This window comes from Corvus hawaiiensis, chromosome 15 (assembly GCF_020740725.1).
Source record: "Corvus hawaiiensis isolate bCorHaw1 chromosome 15, bCorHaw1.pri.cur, whole genome shotgun sequence".
Classification (NCBI taxonomy): Eukaryota; Metazoa; Chordata; class Aves; order Passeriformes; family Corvidae; genus Corvus; species Corvus hawaiiensis.
The window spans coordinates 13,162,382-13,185,244 of record NC_063227.1 but is presented as its reverse complement, the minus strand read 5'-3'; the positions used below and the strand labels follow the sequence as shown (position 1 = coordinate 13,185,244).

The window sequence follows — 22,863 nt, the reverse complement described above, 5'->3', positions numbered from 1 at the left end:
GGAAGGTTTGGGGTATATCGGGGAGAAGGATCAGTCTGAAGGGCAATCCAGGCACATTGCCCTTCACTTGCTTATGGCTATTCCTCTGACTACAAAATCATAGGTTTACTTGGCTTGGGGGAATGGGGGTTGTTTGTTTGTTTAGTAATAATCCATGTTATGGTCATGAAAACAAACAATAGATAGATGAAATAAAAGAGAAATACTGTCTGTACTGAGGCTTGTAGCAATCTTCTGTTGACATCTGGGACGTGGAGCTCTGCCCATTACCTTTGAGCTTCCTGGCAACTCCCAGGGTTATAAAGTCATTCTGAAACTCGGGGAGTGACCTGTGAAAATTGTGTGTATGTTCTCAGCTGTGCCTATGCTCTGTGTTAAAGCAGAGACACTTCATGATAGCAGAGAGTTACTGCCAGGGAAATGGTCTGAACGGGGCCTCCAGGCATCTGCTGATAGGAAGAACAAAACATTCAGGATGCTTTTGGCATACGTGAGGTGCAGCTGCCCCAGCAGGCTCTAGGACCTGGTGCAGCTGAGTCAGGATGATCCCTGTCCCTGGGTAGGTGGAGGTTGGAGTGAAAGACGAAGCCCTGGGCTTTGGACATATCAACTCTTCTCTCCACCGCTTGGGAGTTCATTTGGATTATTGAACTCTTCTAACTTTGTTGGTTTTCATCTTGAAGATACTTTTTGAAAGGAAAACAACATGTCAAGGAAAATTGTTCCAGGCTGCTTCTCTACAATGATATGGAAAAAACATTTTTTCAAGGAAGCCTGCTGCCGATGTGGTGCTCCAGACATGGAAATCCAAAATGAGGAGCTGGAGAAGAGAGGAAAAATAAGGAAAAGAAAGAAGAAAAATGAAAATAAACGAGTGATCATCTCCAATTTTCCCTTTGGAAGTAAGAAGGGGAAGGAAAATCTGAATAGATACTATGAGTCCAATGAAATTAAGACCACGAAATATACCATCTTAACTTTCCTCCCTAAAAATATCTATGAGCAGTTTCACCGCTTTGCCAATATTTATTTTGTCTTCATTGCACTGCTGAATTTTGTGCCAGTGGTAAATGCTTTCCAACCAGAGGTGTCTGTGATCCCAATTTGTGTTATAATGACCATTACAGCCATTAAAGATGCTTGGGAGGACTTTCGGCGGTATAAATTAGACAAAGAAATCAATAATATGGGATGCTGCATTTACAGCAGGTGAGCTTCGTATAGCTTTTATTACCAAAAACATTGGCTCGAGATCTTTTATCAATGGTGAGGCTTTTTGTTTAAAAAAATTAATAAATAACTGCTGAAAAATCAGTCATTAGATGAAATAGGGGAAAGTCATGGCTACTATATATCACCTGGTATTTGTTCTCATGGAGGGAAAGATTTTTTTTTTTTAAAGCATTTTTGTACTGCGAAGTTAAGTGTGAGTTTCATTATATTGGTGTGTCTATCAGCCTCTTAGACATGCAGTGTGCTGAAAATAGGTGCTTAAAGAGCTACAAGCAGCTGAATTTCTAAGACATTTTCAAGAGGCTTTAATTCTATCAATATAAGGTAGCACAGAACAAGATCTGTCATGGGACTTATTTGCATTCTTAGATGCCAAGAAATCTCTTATAAACCTGGCCCTTTGAAATACATTCTATTTTCTACTCTACATTGTTGAGTAGCTTTCAGTTATTTTTTAGTTCTTAGGCAGTATGTAAAATGAACATGTAAAAACACAGTATAAAAATGAAAGATAGTAATATATGCCTCTGTTTAGTCATCTCGAATTAACTACATGTGTGTGTGCTCACTTCTTCAAAGTGTTTCATGACTTCTTGCTTTTAGGACATTCAGAAGATTGAAAATTATGTTTTGTTGTATCAAAACTGTTCTGTTAGCAAAGTAGCAAATTATTTCTCCCTGACAAAATATCACATCTGGGAGTCAGAAGTGCAAAACTTTCCATCTCCGTGAATGTGCCTGTCATCCCTCAAATTAATCAGCAATGCTTTATATAACATGTGCTTTCACGAGCAAGATCTTGCAGAACTCTGGCTTTTATCACATGGAGCTGTCATTTCTGTTTGTTTCTTCTGCATGTGTTTGTCAGGTTTTTATTTTATGTCCTGCTAGTTAAGCAGGAAAGCAATAGGTTTGCTTGTTTAGGGGCTAAACTTAGGCCCACATATAGAAAATTACTTGTAAGAAAAAAAAACTGCACTGCTCTCCTTTGCAACTTTTCCAAAAGAGCTGGCATTTTATAAGTTTCTAAATAATGTGGATTTAAGATTTCTTCTCTTCCATGGTGAAGACTGTCAGTAATGGTAGCTCTTTGGGTAGGGTGGCAAACTGCCTCTTCTGCCTATCTTTGCGATTTCAATCTGGTTGAATGTTCTAGCTTTTCCAGTGTTGCATTAGCCCATGAGGCAATGGATTAATTGTTAATACTTGTTAAAACCAGTATGGGACAGAATAGGTGGGGCAGTAGGTGCTAATGAATAAATCCCCAGAGGGATCTTATTTATTTCCTCTTTACACACAGAAACTATGTCAGTTTAGATCTGAAAGCCTTTTACCATGGGAACATGAGAAGAAGGGAATACAGTAAAACTTGTTTTGTATAAGGGAAAAATGTCCACGATGGAATTGCAACATATCTTCAAATCCAGATCCAAGTTATAGTTGTGAGTGCTCTGTGATGCAGCAGCACGAGATGGGCCTGCCTTAAAATTGGTTATTCCATCCAATAAAAAAGATTTTGATCTATCAATCAGTCTTGTCTAGGATCTTGTCTTGCACCAAAGTTTTGTGGTCCAAAAAGGTGCTGTAAGGGAAAGGAAAATGAGAAGGGCTTCAGACTACAGCATTCATCCTGTCTGGAAAAAATGTGAGTAATGACAATTGCCATTAGATCAGTCACTACAGCTTATTATATAATGAATAATTTAATCAGGCTTCTCTGGTGCTTTCAGAGGCTGATATTTCTTGTTCTTGCTAGTTGCAAAGTCCTGGAAGGGCATGATGTCTTCTAGTTTTTATTCCTTATTAATCATCTGCTGAAAATAGGTAATTGTTTTAACATAGGTGAAAGTCTTTTTGAGACACTGCACATTTTGTTAATATGGTGGCAACCAACAGTTATTTTTAATAGAACAACTGATCTTCCATCCTAAGATGAAATATTACTTAGATTTTAAGAGGTAATCTTGGAGTGTATGTTGTCTTTATTTCAGATTTTAATAAAGACTCTGGCACCTGTTCCAAAAGAAATACAAAGGCAAACCAAACTTTTCCAAATGCTGAATGTTCTCTAAAACTTTCTTGAAGACAAGGGGAAATGCAGTAACTTGCCTTCTTTCAACACAGAGCAAGGGAAATTAAATAGGCTGGCCTGTAAACATATTTATTCTAGTTTTCTTTTCACACAGATCAGCTGGAATGGGAAATCTAGTCTTCTGGTCAAATGAAAGAAAAGACACTTCCAGTAGTGTATTTAAACAATGTTTAGTTGAAAAAATGAGAAAAATGAATAGGTAATAAAGTGTCTTGGGGAGGTGCAATAACCTAGATTTTTGATTGAAGAGTTTGTACTTTTGGAACCAAAACTTTTGGAATCATACTCTGTAGACAAACTGCTGTGCTGTTGGAACAAATCACACAACACCAAAAGGAGAGAACAAAAAATTGAATTGCAGATGATATAGACCTGTGTTTAAATGCCTGCTGTCTCATGGCATTCTTTAAAATATACTTTGTCTGCTTTAAAATTTTCCAAGCAAGGTGGACTTCCGTTACTACAAAATGCCAAAGCATTTTCTATGATACTATGCTTTATTATCCCTCTTTAATTGCATTTCAATTTTTCAAGTCACCTGATTTCATGCAACCCTAATTAGTTAGTCTACATCCATAACAGTTAATTATAATCTTCAAATATGTGTGATTTTTATTACATTAATTTTGTTGCACCCTGACACCTTTTAGTCAAGACTGGTTCAGATTGATCTTTTCATCTTTCTTGTCAGTCAGTCCCTCCAAATCTACCATGGTTATTTTTCTCAAAACTCTCTTCAGTTTGTCATTAACTTACTAACAGGCCAGCATTGAATGTGGTATACAAACCTGAAAGTGAATGTCAATACAATAGTTGCTAAAAGCTAGTATTTCATTTTCTTGAAGTTCTATAATGTTCAAGGAACTAATTGATATGTAATTATTATATAGCTTGGCTGTACTATACCCCGAGGGTTATTTCAAATTCTGTAAATACTCCATAGCATCTAGACAGTTTTTTGCATCAATTTCACTTTTTTGGGAGATTTAACCTATTTTTTCCTCAGTGTTTTGGTAGACACTAAAATACAAATGCAAGGGCTATGCACAGTTCAGTATGGCACAGCAGCCACAAAAACATTAACATTATTTAAGCTATTCATATTGCTTAATCTTAAGAACCTAAATTCAGATATCTGAGACAGTGACTCAGAGAAGCCTTGTTTATATGCCTTGAATCATCCTGTGGAGCATTTGGAGATGTAGGTATCCTAAATGACAGGCATCCTAAGTAGCCTGATTACTCTTTCCATAGAAAGTTCCTCTGTAATGCTTTCAGGCCCTGTGGTTTTCAGGTAGTTCCTACAAGCATCAATCTCCTCCTCTTCTCTTAAGTCCACTGATGTCTGTGGTACAAAAAATTTAGGCTGGCCTTCACTCTGACTCTTTGTCTGCTTAGTGTAAGATTTTAGAACATTTTAAGATTTTTGCATCAGCACTTACTCTGGGTTAGCCCTAGAGTACAGGTATAGAAAGAAGGAAAAAACAAAGAACTCATAAATGTGTTTCAGCTGAAAAGCTGAAAGTGGCTTAAGCCGGACTCAGTGGTTTGAAAGAGAATTAAAATATTTCAGTCAATTAAAGTATTGTAATTCTGTGCTGCAATTTTCTCTCTGACAGAAATGGAGATTTGCTTGCCTACAAGTGAATTTATACAGGGTACTTTATGTTTTCTTAGGGAATCTGGGCAGCAAAGGCAAAGGCTGCCCTTCTGTTTGAACCTCTTTCATATGCTCTGTTCTGCTGGATTTCTGAAAGGAGGAGAGATTGCACCTCCCATGCATGCTCTCCATGTCTGGGATAGTGCCTGGGACTGGCCAGGGATGCAGTGACCAGGGGCAGTGTGGGGCATCTGGAAGAAAGCAGATAAAAGGGTAGGGAACATGCTTGAAAACAGGAATTGACCTACTGTCAAGTCTCAGAGTTCAAAGAAAACCATTTTTCTCTGGACTCAGAAATATCATATGCAAGTCATTCAACCCAAGGTGAACCTGAAATTTTGTCAAGTAGAAAGCAGGATGAGAGGAAAATCCCATCCTGCCAAGGGCACAGTGAGCAGAAAGATTTCTTGCCAACACTTAATTTAAAGTGTTGGTCAGCAGCAGTGAGTTTTCACTTGTTAAAGACCCTTTTCTTTCTGCTTTATTATTTTTGTTTTCTGACAAAGCATAACTTTAAAGATTAGGAGCCTGCTGGAGGCTTTAGTAGGTTCATTTTATACACAAAAAAAGAAAGGTCTGAAGCCTGTGTCCCACTCAAAACCTCACCACAGGCAAAATTTCAATCCATTTTCTCGGGCATAGCAATATCAAGGCGTCTACACCTCAGTGGTACCTTCCTTGAACAGTGCAGAAATCTCATCAGCTGGAGACTGAACACCTTCTGAATAGGTGCAGTCCTATGACAGCCACAAAGCATGAACTTGGATTAGTTGCAAGCTACTACCCCCCTAATGTCAAGCATGATTGTGTAGTTCTCTGGCAATGGACATCCTCTGCTCTGTCATCCCTACAACTTTTGTCTGTACTTCATGCACTGTGGAAATTTTGTATCTAGTTTAGCTGTGGATACCTGAATTAGCAGCGAGTTTGACTGAAGGTACAAACAGTACCTTCTGCTTGAGGCATTCTTCAACCTCCCAGTGAGCTGAGAAAATGTCCCTATCCAACAGTATACTCAGGTTTGTTACGTCACCTTGACACTGCTTGAAACCAGTGGTACCAAAATTGTGAACAAATTAAAAAACCTTGTGTGGGGTATAATGATTGCATTGTGAAGAATTATGGGACATGCTGAACTGACTAAATGCAAACCTTCTCTCAGCTGGTCCAGGCACCACCATTTGAAAGTGGAAGAGTGGTGAGCTAGTAATTGTTGTCAGTCACGGTGTATTGCTACAGAGAAGATCCTTGGTCTCTGTGGAAGAAAATCCATAAAATACATTACTAAATCTACCACTGGTTTGTGTATTGCTTTGTCAGAGCTTTCTTCAAGATCTATTACCTGCCAAGGCATTTAAAGCTGCTTCACAGAAAAGGTGCAATGGCTTAGCAGACAGCAGACAGCAGGAGCTAATGACTAAACATTAGAAACAATTAAATGAGAATCTGTGGGGTTTGGCTCAGAGACCTGCAGAATCATGGCCTCATGGCATTAAGATTCATCTACCTGTCTGAACTTTTAAAATACCTTTAAAACCTGGAGAGTGGCAGGTTTCTACCATGTGACCTCAAGAGCTACATGGTCATATAAGGATATGACTACCAAAAAAGCTGATGTAGGCTATGCTTTCCAGAAACTTCACAAGTTAATGAGAGTCCCTAGAAACTAATGCTAACAATTAAGAGACATTAAGTGAGTGACCTTGGAATTATCTGTTCATTCCAGCTGGTGTCAAGAAGAATTGTAACAGTATTTTGCTCAAGGCAGTAAAAAACCCCCAGATTTTCCTAAATACAATAATGTACAATTTACAAAATGAACCTAGTAAAATCTAAGCAACACATTGTTTACATCTATTTTATTTTATTTCTTCAAAGGTGAGTTAAAAGAAATCCAAAACCATTTATATGAACAAATAATACTTTTATAAAGTTCTGGTACTTAAAGTTTATGTAAACTTCAGTTGGTTACAGAAGTTGAGCATAGGCTTGTATCAATGAGAAGCTACTTGTTATGATGCTATAGGCAGTTTAAGCACATAAAAAGATAGGATCTGTATTTCCACAGTCAATATTACCATGTCCCGCAGCCATAGGGAGGAGGAGAGAAGATCCAGCAGGCAGGAATTGTGCAGCAAGATTGATTTATTTAATTATTTTACAAACTCTTTTAGAGACTTTTTCTTCATAGTCTAATTGGACAAAGGATCAGCCACTCCTTGGGGGGATTGGCTAAAATCCTAAAACATCCATTGTCAAAATATTTTTCTACTGTACCATAAACATAATTCTACAAGGTTGCAGGTGTTCTTAGTTTACAGAATTTCTGCTATTATCTTTCATGAGAGAGAAAATTATCCCACAGTTTAGAAGAAGCAGGAAAATTCCTTGCTAACAGCATTTTTGTATCCACAGATCTGTTATTAGCATTGAGGAATTTGGAATGCCAGTATGATATAAGTGTATGTACTTTATTAGACTTTAGAAAAATTTCATTCCTATTATTTTAAAAAGGGCTTTTGCTGTCTTAACATAGTGTTCAAATACTGAGAGTTTGGCGTTCTGGGGAAAGGCTGGGGCTGGATACAGGACTGGCCACTGCTAAATGACATCATTGGTGCTGCTGGGCTGATGTGCTGACATGAAAAACCCCTCCCACTCTGGGATGAGATCGTGGCAGGAGCCAGTGACAAACCCACACGTATACTATGGCATTTTCCTATGCTCAAACAGTATCTGCAGCTCGAGAACATTATCAGCCAATTGTGCTGTACTCTGACCTATGGACAGGTTTCAGAATCAGTTCCTGTTTGATCTTGAGCCTTCCTTGAGTCCTAAATCTGCTCCTTTGTTGTCAGTTTTTTTGTTTTGTGGCAGTAGCTCCTAATGGTGAAGTCATGGCCATAAAGTGATCTTTGAAAATGTTTTGTGAGGAGTTTGCGTATAAAAGCTGATAATCTTTGATAGCATAAAAGTGTGCGAAATTTCTATTTGCAAAAATAGACTGTGAAGGGTAAGCAGCTGTGTGATTTGAGATCCCGGAATATTGGCATTTTTTATAAAATATGTGATTCTTGGAAGAGGCCATTTTCAAATATAGCATTCTAGCAAATTTACATACAGAAAAATATTTATATGTCGGTTTCTCTATTGATGACACTGACACTGATACATTTTTCTAGTTGTCATGACCTGGTGACAATTTGGGTCGGGGTTGGGGGGGGTATAGTGCAGAGCAAACAATATCTTTATTTCAAACTGCAAAGGATCCCAAGATGGAGCTTGCAGTAATTCTAGGGAATAAGATTCACTGGACTAATTATCCGATAAAATGCTTCTAGGTAACAAAGATTTCTGAAGATCTTTCTTTAAGGCAGTCTAGGACACACACATGCTGTGGAGTGCACAAAAAAAATTACTTTTATTCAATTTTTTCTGTATAGCAGAACAATAATTTTTATTTCCTTCCATTCACCGTCCATTTTGATCCAGTTTTTGTTTGAAATTTATCTTTATTGAATCCAAGAAAGCAAAATCAAATTGTTGACACAAAGTCAATAATTTATTTAAGTTCCCCCGTGGTCTCCAACTGCAGCAGGATCTTTTTATGGTCCTTTTTTTCCCAGAAATGACTTAATAAAATCTGTTTAGTTCATGCCTTCTGGTCAGATTTGATAAGTTCAATAACAGCACTGGCAGACGTCATTTTGAATGTTCAAGGCCTCTTTTCATTGGCACTATCATACTCTGATGGGCATCATCATGATATCTATTAACAAGGGAACACTTTTTGAATGTGCTTTTGATAAATTGCCTGGTAAAAGAGAGAAGGGACTGAGGAATTTTTATCTTACATCCTGTCTTCAGTGTGCCACAGCCCTGATGCCGCATGCTATATGAATCAGATATCCAGATTCCCACCTATTGAAAATCACCACACCTTGTTTATTTTATAAGTTCAATACATTTGCCCTTTTCATATATTTCTCGTCAGACCATCTTGGATTTATTAAGCTCCTCTGTTTATTTAGCAACCAGAGCTTGTGCTATGAACTTTAATCACTGAACGGAAAATGGGCAGTGTTCCCAGTTACAGGAATTGCTGAAAGGAAACTGCTTCATCTGAAAAATCTTGTTAGACAACTAGGCCAGTGCTGCCATGGGGTGCACCAGTTTCATCATGAAGTACTTTTCTTCCTTTCATCTGCTGGAAATTCCCTACAATGTTCTAGAAAAGCTTTGTGCTATAGAAAATTTTTCATCTTACAAGTCCAGATGAAGAGTTTTCTTCAGGAGCAGAAAATGTGTGTTTTTTGAATATTCGCTGGGATAGAGGGACAGTCAGTTCACCTGAATGCAGGTTTGAGATTTTAGCAATTCCTGAACTGTAGTCCCTGTGCTAAGTAAGGCTTTTCCTCTGATCTGAAAGACATCATTTGGCTTTTCTGACTCACTCTCTCCTCTGTAATTAGTGACTGGGTAGAACCCTGAAGCTTTACATGTATGTAGGTTTCATGGGGAGTTATTGAAAAAATATTACAAGTCCGTGATTTCCATGGATTAGTTGTGCTAGTCTGGTTTCTTTCAGCTGATGCAGAACACAGCCAGCTGGACAAGGCCCTTCTATAGCATTTTATGAGAGGACAAAATCAGAAATATATTCTGTAAACTTCTGAATTGCACAAGAGTTGACGTACAGAGAGGTGGATTGCTCTGCAGAAGTGACAGTAAACATAATATGCAAACTATAAATGGCATCCAGATGTCTAGGATGGTAAGACAAGACATCTACTTCCCCTAAACTGACCTTGTACTCCTTCTTTCATGTTTTAAACAAAAACATTAAGAAGTCCTATTCAGAGGGTGTTTGGCATGGAAAGGATTAGTACTTACATAGTTGATTTGGTATATTAACTTAGTATCTGCTTTGTAGAGGATTAAATACTCGGTATATACTTGCTAAAATACTTTTCAAATAGAAATTTAGTTAGATTTTTTAAAAAACATCTAATTAACTTAGAACAAACTTCTGTTCTTCTGTGTGGTCTTTTATGTCTGTTTTTGAGCAAAAGAAAAAGGACATGCAGGTAAGTAGAGTCAGAAAAAAAAAGAAGAATGAAAAATACAGGAAAAAAATTAATGTAACATGAAAAAAATATTGCTACAACCCCATAGTTTAGTAAATGCCTCAAAAGAAGCAGTAAAGGGATTCAAATAATTAGGTTGAGGGGTTCTTTTCTTGAGTAAAAAGTGTGTGCCACTGGGAAATGTGCAGAATTTAACTTCTTGCATAACCTATACAGATAACTGTTAGTTGATGTTGTTTTGCAGATAAGGGCATAAGCCAAGTGTGAGGGTTTGCCTGGCAGCATTGTGGCTGGCTTTGTTTTGCAGAAAGCCAGGAAAGTAGGTTAGCAGGAAGCATCCCTTGGCCTGGCTGTGAAGCAGTGCTTGGATGTGTGCTTTGAACTGTAGCAAAACACTTTATCTGTTCTATCACTGCTCCCCTTCTCATGATATAAACACTTCAGTGAAAGATGGTATTCTCCAGGCAATAGATGAGGATGATTAAAAACTTAACCAGAAATGAGAATGAGTCATTACAAAAGGACTTTTATTGTCTGTCTGGTGAAGTATCATGAGCATTTCCCTCTCACAGAGCAAGGCATAAGGTGATTCAATGATTTATGTTGAAAAAATAATTTCCTCTCAAGGAGTTAGAGGAACCAAGCAATTGCTGCCAGTGCAGTTTTCCCATTAACTAATGTTAAAGTTTATTGTGCAGTTTTTGGTCTGCTTAGATGGTTAAGAGCAGTTGAAGGATTAATTATTGAAAATGTAAAGTCAAAAAAACTCTGCTGAACTTAGTTTGTTGATGAAATAGTATTTTATTTTCCTTGAATCCCATAGGGTCTTTTTCTTTTACTTTTTCTTTTTTTTTAGAAGCTCTTTGTTTCTCACTTTACCTTTTCCATTAAACTTGTGCTCTGGTTGTATTTTTTTTGCTTAATACTAAGGGATCATTTGTCAGCTCTTTTACCTTTTGAAGTTGTTTCTGTATATTAAGCTCAAGATCTGTAATTACCTATTGAGAGTTACAAACTGGAAAGACATGAGGCAAGCGTGGCTGAGGTACCAGTTTTCTTCTTTCAGGATCTATATACTGATCTTGGAAAGTACCTGGGAAAGAGTCGTGTGGTCAAAAACAATAGGTTTTGGTGAAGTATTTAAATTTCTTCAATAAGAGACTCGAACGTATTGCTGTTAGTCTGAACTGCTTTCTATATTTTGCTGTGCAGATTATAGGACTAGTGCTAGAATGAAAGAGAACTTTTGCTGTATATTTTTTATTCCATGTAAAGATTTGGTTTGAATATGACATATGGTGAAGTGGTGCTATGGAAGTGTCTGAATCATTAATTTCTAGCTTCTGTGCTGTGTCCCTTAAAAAAAAAATCACTGTGCCCCTATCTTCTATTTTCTCTTTTTGAAGCCCCACAAGTCAGCAGTCCTGCCTTCCTAATGTCACTTATCACCCATGATATGTTTTTAATACACAGGGAGGAACACGCTTATGTGGAGAAGTGCTGGAAAGATGTCAAAGTGGGGGACTTTGTGCAGCTGCAGTGTAACGAGATCATCCCAGCAGATATCCTGCTGCTCTACTCCTCTGATCAGAATGGGATCTGCCACCTGGAAACTGCCAACCTCGATGGGGAGACAAACCTCAAACAGCGCCAGGTTGTGATGGGCTTCAGCAGCCAGGTGAGTCTGAAAATGCAGCCCACGGGCATATTGTCTCCAGCTATGGCCATTGTGCCACAGCAAAGCCACTACACTGAGGGATTTATTTTTGCATGGGAATTGGAGGAAAGCTCATGGTTCCCTGCCAAAGCATCCGTGCGTTTCCTTATGGATTCTGTCTCCTTTGTGGCTGACACACCACACACACTTCATAGGCAGGTGGAAATGTGGTAGCTCAACTGGGAGCTGCTTAAGGCACATTGGGTTGGAAAATTTTAAGAATGGAATCCTGTGTAGGAGTAGATTGAGCAGTTTAATAGGACCTCAAGGTAAATTTTTTTTTTTTAAGTTATATGTTTGACATCAGCTTGTGATTCAGTTTGAATGCTTAAGATCACCATTTTTTTTCATGGACAGTATCATTTCCTTTTTACACTTTAGTGCTATATTCACGTGGCCCATGTTGGATAAACCTGAAGTAAACTAGAAAATATGACTTAGGGAGAGTTTTTACATTTTCAAGTATCTTTAAAAACACAGCAGGGCAGTTTTTCAAATAACCCAGAACAAGTTTAAGGAGTGGTAGCATGTGAGAAGGAAGAATTTCTTCCATTGGAATCAGTCCAGCAGACAGGAAATAAAATCTCACAGATAATTCTAGGAATTAAATTAATTTATTTAGCAATTAGTACCACTGCCATTAGGAAGACTTTTGGGGTTACTGGTGTGTGGGACACAGCTGCCAGGGAGCAACCAGACTTATTAAATAAAAGCACACCATTTCCATGGCCAGTTGGGATCAGGTGCTGTACTCCAGTGTTATTTGCTCATTGTTCAAATGGAAATCACTTTGCAAAGACAGTTAAGGGCTTTCTCATATTGTGGATGCTATGGCACATAGCACAGGCCTTTTCCAGTGCCTTCCAGTGATGATTAGGGAGAGGGTTTGTTCCTGAGAAACACTGGAAATTTTTAATATATAGCTATTTAGCAGAAAAACAGTAAACTGGCTACTTAACATTTTTTTAAATGCTGCATTTTTGTCATGTAGTCCTACTTTACATGTTAGGTTTTCTATTTTTGCTTTTAGAGGAGAACAGGGTGCTCTACCATTACACAAAATGCAAACTTTTGCCTCAGTTGTTCGTAATATGAGGAAGTCTTCCTTCACATCAGAAAATAGCCACGTGCTAAATTATGCCCCAGACTGCCTATTCATGGTAATTTTCTTTAGACTTTGAGCTGTTATTGAGATAAACTGTATGCCTGGGAGTGTCCATACTTAAGAACTCCTGTTACATTAGCAGAGTGGAATGCAGTTCTGGCCATGGTGACAGTCACTGCTCGGGAAGGTCAGAGCTGATACAGCCACCTGTATCACCCTGTTATTGTAGTGTGTTTGTGTAAACAGTGCATTGGATAAAAAAACCCAGCTTATGAAATATCACACATGCAGATTTTAGTGTGCCAAATTCTTCCTTGTTCTTTGAGCTTTGCTTAGTCCTGTGATTTATGAACTGCATAAAACCCCCTCAGATATGTCTGTCTATAAAGTGACTCTTTAAACAGGGAGGAAATACATATGAACTGAGGCTAGTTCTTCAGTTTAGGATGCAGGAAAGGTGGAGAGAGACTATTTACAAGAGCATGGAGGGACAGGACAAGGGGGAATGGTTTCAAACTGACAGAGAGTAAGTTTAAATGAGATATTAGGAAGAAGATCTTCCCTTTGAGGGGGGTGAAGCCCTGATGCAGGTTGCCCAGAGAAGTTTTGGGGGCCCCATTCCTGGAAGTGTCTAAGGCCTAGTTAAATGGAGCTTGGAACAACCTGGTCTAGTGGAAGGTGTCCCTGCCCATGGGAGGGGTTGTAACAAGATGATCTTTAAGGTCCCTTCCAACCCAAACCATTCTCTGATTCTGTGATATGCTTAGGAATATTGAATACAACTATCTGTAAAAGACAGAGAAAGGATTATTATTTTTTTCCTTTTATGACATTTTTAATTTGGATTTTAAAACACAAAATTCTTGTCACCAAAAGAGAAAAAATTAGAGAGAAGAATCATTCTTCCATACCCCTGTCTATCTAGAAGCCTACTACTTTTCTTTCTTAGCAATGAACATTCCAGGTGACTTTTGTGACTTTTGTATCTTCCTGTTCTCCTGTTGTACAAATACTTCTGGCAAAACCAAGTATGAACTGATTTTCCTGTTAAGTTCACTGAGTTGAACAAGATTCAGCAGAGGTGAAAATTCTCTCTTAACAGGCATTCTAAAAATACTCAACCACAAGGATCAGAAGGTATACAAAATGCCCTTATATTCCTGAAGCTTGTATATTTCCTCCAACAATTTTTTATCCATGCTCTACTTTTTTGTACTTATGTATATATATATAGTATAAAAAAAAAGAATATATGTTTCATTTACGAAAAAAAGAACAAGAGAGAGAAAATAATGTAAACATTAAAGCACAGTGCTTGCTGTAGAAAAATGTAGGGAGGCCCAGCAGCAGACTTTATTTCCAGCTTTCCTAACAGAGGATTTTATATTAAGTGAGCTTCAGTTCTTTTAAAAATTCTGTGGCACAGCAATAATTATCATCTTTCACATTTCTCACATCCCATTTTTATTACATTTTCTTAATCAAAGATCAAAGTTCTGTGTATTTTTCAGTTAAGACTAAATCACCACTTATGGCAGTCAGGTACCTCTCGTGCTGACTGCTTTCTGGACTGCTTCATGTAGTCCAAACCCCAAGCCATTTCCCTGAACACTGGGGAACTCAAATAAAATCATGCTCAACTCCAAACTCTGTATGAGTGAGCCCTTAGCCTGAAAAGCTTTGTCTCATTTTGTCTCTCCCAGCAGTGTGAGCTTATTCTTCTGCCTTCCCCCTTCTGGATTTGTTTGTTCATTTTAGTGTTGGGTGGTGGGGTTTTATGCTTAGTCTTGCTTTTCATTTTATTTGATTATGATACATTCATTCAAATGTGTGGTCTCTTTATGATTATACCATCCTGGCCAGTAACATAAGTCTTCTAGCATAATCAAAAATCCTGTTAAATCTTGAAATTCTTTACATTTGAGCTTGCTCTTGGTTGACTACTCTTTTTCTAAGTAATCTGAATATTTCATAGAATCATAGAATCCCAGAATGGTTTGGATTGGAAGGAGCCTTAAAATTCAACTCGTTCTAACCCCCGGTCGTGGGCAGAAACACCTTCCACTAGATCAGGTTGCCCAGAGCCCTGCCCAGCCTGGCCTTGAACACTTCCAGCCAGTTGTTATTCCAAGAGGGGGAAATACTCAGCCCTTCTGAAGCTTTGCTTCAGGCTGAATGAGCAAAAATGACTTTGTCTCTCCTTCTAGGGCAAGTGCTCCAAGCCCTGGTGGTCTAAATTAAGCTTCTCTTAGTGTTTAGCATTTCAAGTACTCATTGGATTTGTCTCTCTCACTGTGTTTTCTCTTGCAGGAGACTGTGTTTGAACCCAAATTTTTCCAAAACACCATTGTCTTTGAAATGCCAAACAATGATCTCAGTAAATTCAAAGGTTACATGTAAGTACTTGTTATCCATAAATACCTTTTGGATCTGTACTTTGATATTACTCTTGGAGGAATTGGATGGAAGGAACATATTTTGAGGAAATTGATGGTCGCTATTATCTATTCCCAGATTCAGAAGTCAACATAAGATGTAGACTTGGACTCCGTTTCATGGCAAGGTAGAACCAAGGCTTGGCATTGTATTAGCAGTTGTTTCATACAAATTATTTTCACAAAACTCCAGCTCTCTTCAAAACTTAGACATAAGCTCATTTACATTTGACCTGATAGTTAGACTAAGCTAGATTTTAGATAAATCCTTCTAATTGTTTAAAGGTATCCAGCTGCATGGCTCTAGTTTCTTCACATTTACAGACAAAATTCGGAGGAATGTCCAAAATGAACGTCCTCTGATAGAAGGCAGGTTACAGCCATCCCTCCCCCACCAGGTTCGGGAAGAAATTCCTCCTAGGAAAAGTGAAAAAACCTATTTATTTAACAAGTAAAGTGCACGCAGGCATGGGGAAAAAAATTGCTAAATAATAAAACCTCTCTCTGTGGAGAGAACATGGGTAGATCTCAGAGTCATTTGTGGGTGTGGCTTTCTCCTCTCCGGAGCTGGGGTTCAGCGTGGGCCCCTCCAGGCTGGTGTGTAGGGTCTCCCAGATGATGTTCTGGTGTTGCTGAACAGTCCAGAAGAGAAGAAGAAGAAACTAAAGTCCCAGGCTCCATGCTTTAGCTAACAAACTAGTTAAAACCTAGCTAAAAAACAAGAGAATGCCACTCTCTTCCCTGCTGCAGAGAGCTGTGAGCTGGGAAAAGCAGGAAGGTGCTTTCCTCCGCTCTGCAGCAGCCAGGAATGCAGGGGCATGTATATCTGTGTCCTTGAACACAAAGCCGCTCACTTTTTTTTCCTCCCTTTCTCTAGGACCCAGCTTAAAGACACAGAAATGCATAGGATTCATGTCTGGCAAAGGGCAGATGATAGGGAATACAGTATCATACAGTAACCCCAGGACAGGTATCCAAGACCTAATAAACAATCCAGATTTTCTTCTTATTAGGAATGTAGAAAAAGCAAATATGCATCCAAAATACTTTTGAACCAATGCATTAGACTAGTATAAAAAAGTAGGGTGGGTTTCTTTTTTGTCTTTCTTCATTAAATAATTCTGGCACAGGCATAACAGCAAATTCATCAGATTTAACCCTATTCATGAATTATAAGGTAAATTTCTATGTCATGGCTCATGTCCTAAAATTCTCTTACCCTCCAATACAGAGCAGCCTGTATTCCCAAGGCCCTCTTCAGAGTGGTCATCAGTCCATGCTGATTCCCACACAACAGTAGAGAATTGTCCAAAATACCTACTGCCCCAGACCAAATGCATGTCCCATTATTATGCAAATAATTTAACTGCATGAATGTGCCAGAATACTCATCCATGCCCCAGCTTTGCTAAGTTTACCAACAGATAAACTAGGAGTTAATGACTCTGCAAGAAACTGTGAGTGTTGTATCTGGAAGAGCTGCAAAATGGCTGGATCTCTGATGGAGTAAACCAAAGAGTTCTCTCCCATTAGCACGGGACTGTGTCTAATCTGGTTTTGAGGTTGTGCCCTGTAAGAATGGTGCCTCTAATAGCAATGCCATTTCTCCTTTGCTGCAACATCTTACAAGGGGAAAAGAGGTCAAGTTTGTATTGATTGCTGGCTGTGGTTGTTGGCTTCAGGGTATAATCTAAATTGAAGCTATTCTTCCAATTAGCCTGCTGTAATACAGCAAAGAGCACTGAGATTATAGAAATGTAGGAGATACGTCACAAGAAAACACACACAAATACACACCCTTAGGACCCAGGACTGACTTCAAAATATTCAACTTTCAACTGAAAGTCTGTAACAGAAATCTCTTTGGTGAATGCCTATGATCTCACCTGCTTGATGGAACACTTAGAATTAGCTGCCCTTCTCTTCCCACTTCAGGGATAGAAGAACTAATTTTCTGGGGAAAATTACTTGCTAAGAGTTAGTGGAGTTTCTGTCTTTGGTCTGCTGAGATTTGAGTTATTTTGTAAACACAAATTACTTGGAGCAGGCTACCTTTTTCTCCAAGAACCCTTAATAACTTATTAAGGCTCTATTGCCTTGCTATAAAATGTCAGGATTACTCTCTGCTAAAAATGATAGGAGATAACTTAGTGACATCCATCTCACATGTCGAATCACAGAAAATTCTGTTCAAGGGGATGCAAGAAGGCTTCTATTAAATGAGTTCCCCATGGCTGAATTTAGATTCCAAGAAAAACAGATTTCTGGCATTATGTTTTTACAATTCCACCATCTGTAGATTGTTGGCACCTGCACCTTTTCCCTTGTCCAGTTCAAGTCATGTAATCACGTGCAGCTGCACTTAGACATAGGACTGTACTTAGCCCTGATATAACACCTAGCCTTGCCCTTCGTTTGAGAGTTGTGACTGTTTACTGGTAAATGAAATGCAAAATATCAAATAGAAAGTAGAGAGAGATGATTATACTAGGAAAAAACCTCTTTTCCCACCCTGACATTTACAAAAAAACAAGACAAAGTATCTGAAATGGAAGCTCTCAGCTTTGGTAAGATCTCAGGAGGAACCTACCAGTGTAAAATAAAAGCTGGGGTAGGGGTAGGCGTGTGCCATTAGTTTTCAGAGCCAAGTAACAAATTACCTGCCTGATGGAGCACTGACTTTATGGTTTTCATCAGTATGTTCTGCTAGCAGAAGGATCTGGTGAGTGATGGGGCACCCTTAGCCAGGATGAAAAGTCTTCTATCCAGGATGAGAATGAGGATGAGCTCCTCAGCCTAAAGACTGCTTGAGTGAACTGAAATTCACAAAGACCTTTGGTGGCTGACAGAGTGACAGAGGCTCTTGCAGGGTATAGATGTATTCATCTGAACCTCTGCTCATCTTTCTAAAAAAAATGTCTCTGTAAGAAGTTGCAGAATTACCCTTGTTTTCTTTCATAAGATACTGAATCTGCCAGGTAAGTTTCCAAGTGAAAGCCAAACTTGCTTTGTATTTGCATCATGACACACACTGCGCACGTGGTCTTTAAAAGAAAGACTTAGACTTCTCTGTAACTTTTTGCTGGAGTCTTCCTTGAAACTGAAGGAATTAAAAGCAAAATAGGGCCTTCAAAGTTGCTTGATTTCAGCTTGAAACAGACATGCACAAAAAAATTTTGTTTAACGCCCCATTAGAACAGAAAAATTAATTGCTCTATTTGATTTTATTTCTTCTAGGGAGAAACCAAACCATGAACGGGTAGGTTTTAACATTGAAAACCTCTTGCTTCGTGGATGTACCATCAGAAATACTGAGGCTGCAGTAGGAATTGTTATATATGCAGGTAAGACATACTTTTTATTTAGGTTAACTGAGAATTTCCCTGTAAATATCCCTAAAGAAATAAGTATAGTCTAATATTGTAACATAATTTCACGTTTTGTTTTAAAAACTAGTAGTGCACAGAAAAAGTATATAACTTTTTTTTAAGTAACTCATTCATCTCCAAAGCCAGCAAGTCTTGCACTGGGTCTTTGGCAAGTGACCGTATCCTTGTGCATGTCAAATATCTTGTAAAAATATCCAGAGAAGTAAAAAATTGCTAAGGTGTATTTAACCCTCAGCTCTGGCTATACTAGTAATTCCATCTGTCATAAAATCTACACAGCTCCCCTAAGGGAGGTCTCATTGGCTCCTCAGGGTAGAAACAGGAGCTGCTGAAGAACTAATTAGAAAAAAAACCCAGTCATCTGTGGATTTAATTCATCCATTCAATCTGTGCCAGTGTCAGCAGGCAGGAGGCAGTGAGGCAGCAGCTGGAGGTGACAGAAAAGGCAAGCAGCAGCACAGGTTTGTACTGACATAGACAAAGTGTGTCTGTGCAACCATGAATTTCATGCAGGACACACATGGACAAAAAAAGATGGTGTTGATGCCCAGATCAAATGCAGCAGTGCCAGGTCCAGCAGTGGGTCAGTTCATCTGTTTCTCAGCATCTTTTACCTTTGGAGTGTTACCACTGCTTTTACTTAGTGAGCATGATTTATCATTGCCTTTGCAGCTGTGACCTCTTCTGCATTGGATAGAGTGTATCAGCTACCTTCTTATTTGTAGATTAAATAAAAGTCAATTCAAACACAACAATTAATCCCATTAGCTATTATTATCTTTCCAAAAGAGTTATATTAACTGTTTTATGTCTGATCAGCAGCAAGGGGTTCAGGGTTGAGCCACCTAAGAGAAAAGAGAAGTCAAATCTTTACAAGAGTCATTTAGCTGAGATTAATCTCCACAGCCCAGAACAATTTACCTGAAAACAGACTTGTTTATTTTACTACTACACTGCACTCTAAATGTCTGTAGCTCCCATATCTTACCAAGGTAGCTTTGCTTTTGTAGGTCTTTCATTGTGTGTCTCTCTTAACACCACATGCAAGGGTGGTGCCCACCAGGCAGAGGAGGAGAGCCAGAGCCAAACTCAGCAACCTTTTTTTTTCCAAAGTAGCTACTATATAAAAATCTCAGTAGGGATCATTCCCAATATAATAGGAGTAATTTATCTTCCCTTCTCCTGTTGCTGTTCCTAATTTTCTTCTGTTTAGCTCAGATTTCTCAGTATGTTCCCTTGACCACCAGCAGAGATCATAAAGTGGATCTCCATTTATGTTGCTTAAGCTGCCAGTAGCAAAGGTTGGAGTTTTAAAGTTATTCCCAAGATGTGGTGGTTTTCATATGAGTAAGTCTTCAAATCAATTTCCACCTGAGTTCTTATTGTTAATGTCAGCATGAAAGTCTATTCTTTTTTTCCTAAAATTAGACTGGCTTCAGTCAGTATCACCTTCATTTCTAGGGTTCTTTGACATTGATTATACTCTGGCTTTTAATGATGGTCTGTGACCATTTCTGAACAATCAAGATCAGTCACATAATAAGATGGCACACTTTCCATTTTTGTAACTCTGTTACTCCTCAAACTTTCTTTCTAATGGAAGCCTTTGTGAGGAGTACAGGCATCACTTAGTGAGATTGCTTGGTCTGTGCAGTTCTCATCTGACCCAAGGATTGTTATACTTTTCATGGCTACCCAAATTGTTCTACACAAAGCGACAGCATTAAAGCACAAAAATCTCATTACAGAGTGACAGCCAATGTAGTTTTCTCATTGTGGTTGGGACAGCAGTAAGAATTATATGCTTTTCAAATACTGAAGTACCAGAAAGAAGTTTTAGATGAGCCCATCAGCATCCAGAAATAGAGAGATAAGGTACCATTGGGGTGGTAGGTGAGGTGCTGTGTTTCATGGCATAGGGAATTGTGAGGATTAGAGGAGAACAAAGCAGTTTATTCCTCATATTTCTGATTTTCTGTTCCTTACAAGATGATAACTGTGTTACAGAAGTATTCTTTTCCTAATGGTAACCTAAAGTGGAAAGGAATGGTAGAACTGATATTTGGAAAGAAGCTCTTAACGATTTCTTCCTGAAATAAATTCATCAGCACTTCCTTGAGCATTTTCTGGGAGGGATTAGAGGGGTTTGGCTTGGTTTTTTTTCAACACAAAGCATTCCATTCTGCCTGACACAAAAGAAAAGTGAGGAACAAGATTCACACAGCTGCTGGAGGAACAGAAATGCAAGCAGCAGTCCCATCCCCTTCAGTGCACTTCAGTGGTTAGAGAATTTGTTCACCAAAGGGAAGGCTTAGGGTTTGTTCTCAGTTCTGCCTATATGGGAGTGAACATACATCTCCTGCTTCACAAGCTGTACACTGAATACCTGCCTAAGTGGAACGAGTGGGTTTGTACTTACATGCTGAGTTGGAAAGGCAGGGGCACTGGTAGTATAAACTGGTCCCACTGACACAGCTCCAGGTTGTGTAAATAATTACATATTCATTGGAATAGTAAACAAGGAGCCCCAGCTCTTGAGTGAATGTCCTGAACATCAGGATGGAGAGTAATTTTCTCTGTAGTTCTCTTCTTAATTAACAATCTTTGATGTAAACCTGGAATGAATCCAGCAGGTGTGATTGAACTGCACCTAACTTACAGATTTTGGGTTAAATCACTTCCCTAGAGAAAGCTAAACGGTGGTTTGGAAAACAGTCCTTGTCACACACATCATGCACATGCACAAAAAAACTAAATACAAGTCTGCAGGGTCTGTATTTTCAGGGAAAAGGGCTGTAGAAATAAACGTGAAAGATACCATTTAATACAGCAACAGATGGTGTCCCAATATCCCAGTTGTGGAGCCACAGTTTAGATAATATTAATAGAATTGAAAAAGTAATTTCTGCTTCTTGACTTTTTACAGCACATCTCTTTTTCCATTAGAGGTATAGCAGTTCAATTCTAATTCTCTAAGTTTAAGGACTGGGGATTCTTTTATTTCTCGTCAGTTTTGTCAGTACTTTGCAACCAAATATTGAAAAGCTTAATATTAACGTTTTTCCACTGACTTGTTGAATTTTATTTCATATACAAAATGTATCTAGTGGTTTTTAAATACTTTTAAAAAACCAAACCAAAATACAAAATATTACATAAACGTGATGATATTCATTTGTGTTTTCAAGGTCATGAAACAAAGGCCATGCTAAATAACAGCGGTCCTCGTTACAAGCGCAGCAGATTAGAGCGACGGATGAATATGGATATTTTCTTATGTGTGGGACTCCTATTTGTGATGTGCCTTGTTGGAGCTATAGGTATGAAGCACTGACAAAAATCTTTCTCCTAAATGGAGATTGTTATGAATGAATGTCTTGGTTTGAAAGACAGGTGTCTGCTAAGGAAGGCAGGAGCCTCCCTTGGAATGGCAGATGCAACCCCCTTCCCTCTAGTTATTATAATTTTGAAATCAAGGGGCTTTTAGGCAAAGATGTGGAAAATAGGAATAACAGTTCTTTACTATTATATATCTATATGTGTTTAACCAGTCAAACAAACAACAATAACTATGGCAGTAACAGCAAACAACCACAAACCCAGTGCCAGCCTTCTCGGCTGTCAGGCCCTTTCCCCTCGGGTGCAGTTCCGCTCGCAGCCGGCAGGGGCGCTGGCGGCTCCCGGTGAGCAGGGCAGGTGCGATGGATCCCCCGCGGCTGCAGGGGGCGCTCCGGAGCGAGCTCGGGGAGCACGCGGCTCTGGTGCCCTGGGATCCCGGGAAGGATGGAACAAAGGCTTCACAAACCTCTGGGCAGCTGGCCCCGGTGTGCGGCTGGACCCTTGGGAACAGCAGGCTGGAATGGCAGGCTGGAACGGCAGGCACGAGCACAAATCCCGGGTGGCAGACGAGATGTATCCAAACAGGGAACCCCCCTGGAGGTCTGGGCAGGCAGGGTGAGCACGGCTACAACGTAGCGAAGGCTCAAAGCAACGGCGGGTCAGGGCGGCCACAGCCCAGCTCCCAGCGGGGTAGGGAAGGCGGGCTTTGGGATCCCGGGGCTTCTCCAGCAGAAGGAAAAGCAGCCGAAGAAAGCAGCCTCCCTCTCTGTCCAAACACCGAGACCAACTGCCCACACACCCAGGTG

At 39.2% G+C, this 22,863-nt stretch overlaps 1 protein-coding gene across 2 annotated transcripts in view; it reads left to right on the top strand.

The window, feature by feature from the left end:
• Nucleotides 1–347: 347 nt before the first annotated feature.
• The window catches only part of ATP10B (ATPase phospholipid transporting 10B (putative)), a 114,216-nt gene continuing 91,700 nt past the window's right edge, over nucleotides 348–22,863 (top strand). For both annotated transcript variants that reach the window (XM_048319871.1, XM_048319870.1), the window contains exons 1-5: nucleotides 348–1,209; nucleotides 11,546–11,750; nucleotides 15,205–15,290; nucleotides 18,567–18,673; nucleotides 21,907–22,038. In XM_048319871.1, the coding sequence (XP_048175828.1) occupies nucleotides 707–1,209; nucleotides 11,546–11,750; nucleotides 15,205–15,290; nucleotides 18,567–18,673; nucleotides 21,907–22,038 (1,033 nt within the window). In that variant the 5' untranslated portion in view covers nucleotides 348–706. The remainder of the gene's footprint in view (nucleotides 1,210–11,545; nucleotides 11,751–15,204; nucleotides 15,291–18,566; nucleotides 18,674–21,906; nucleotides 22,039–22,863) is intronic.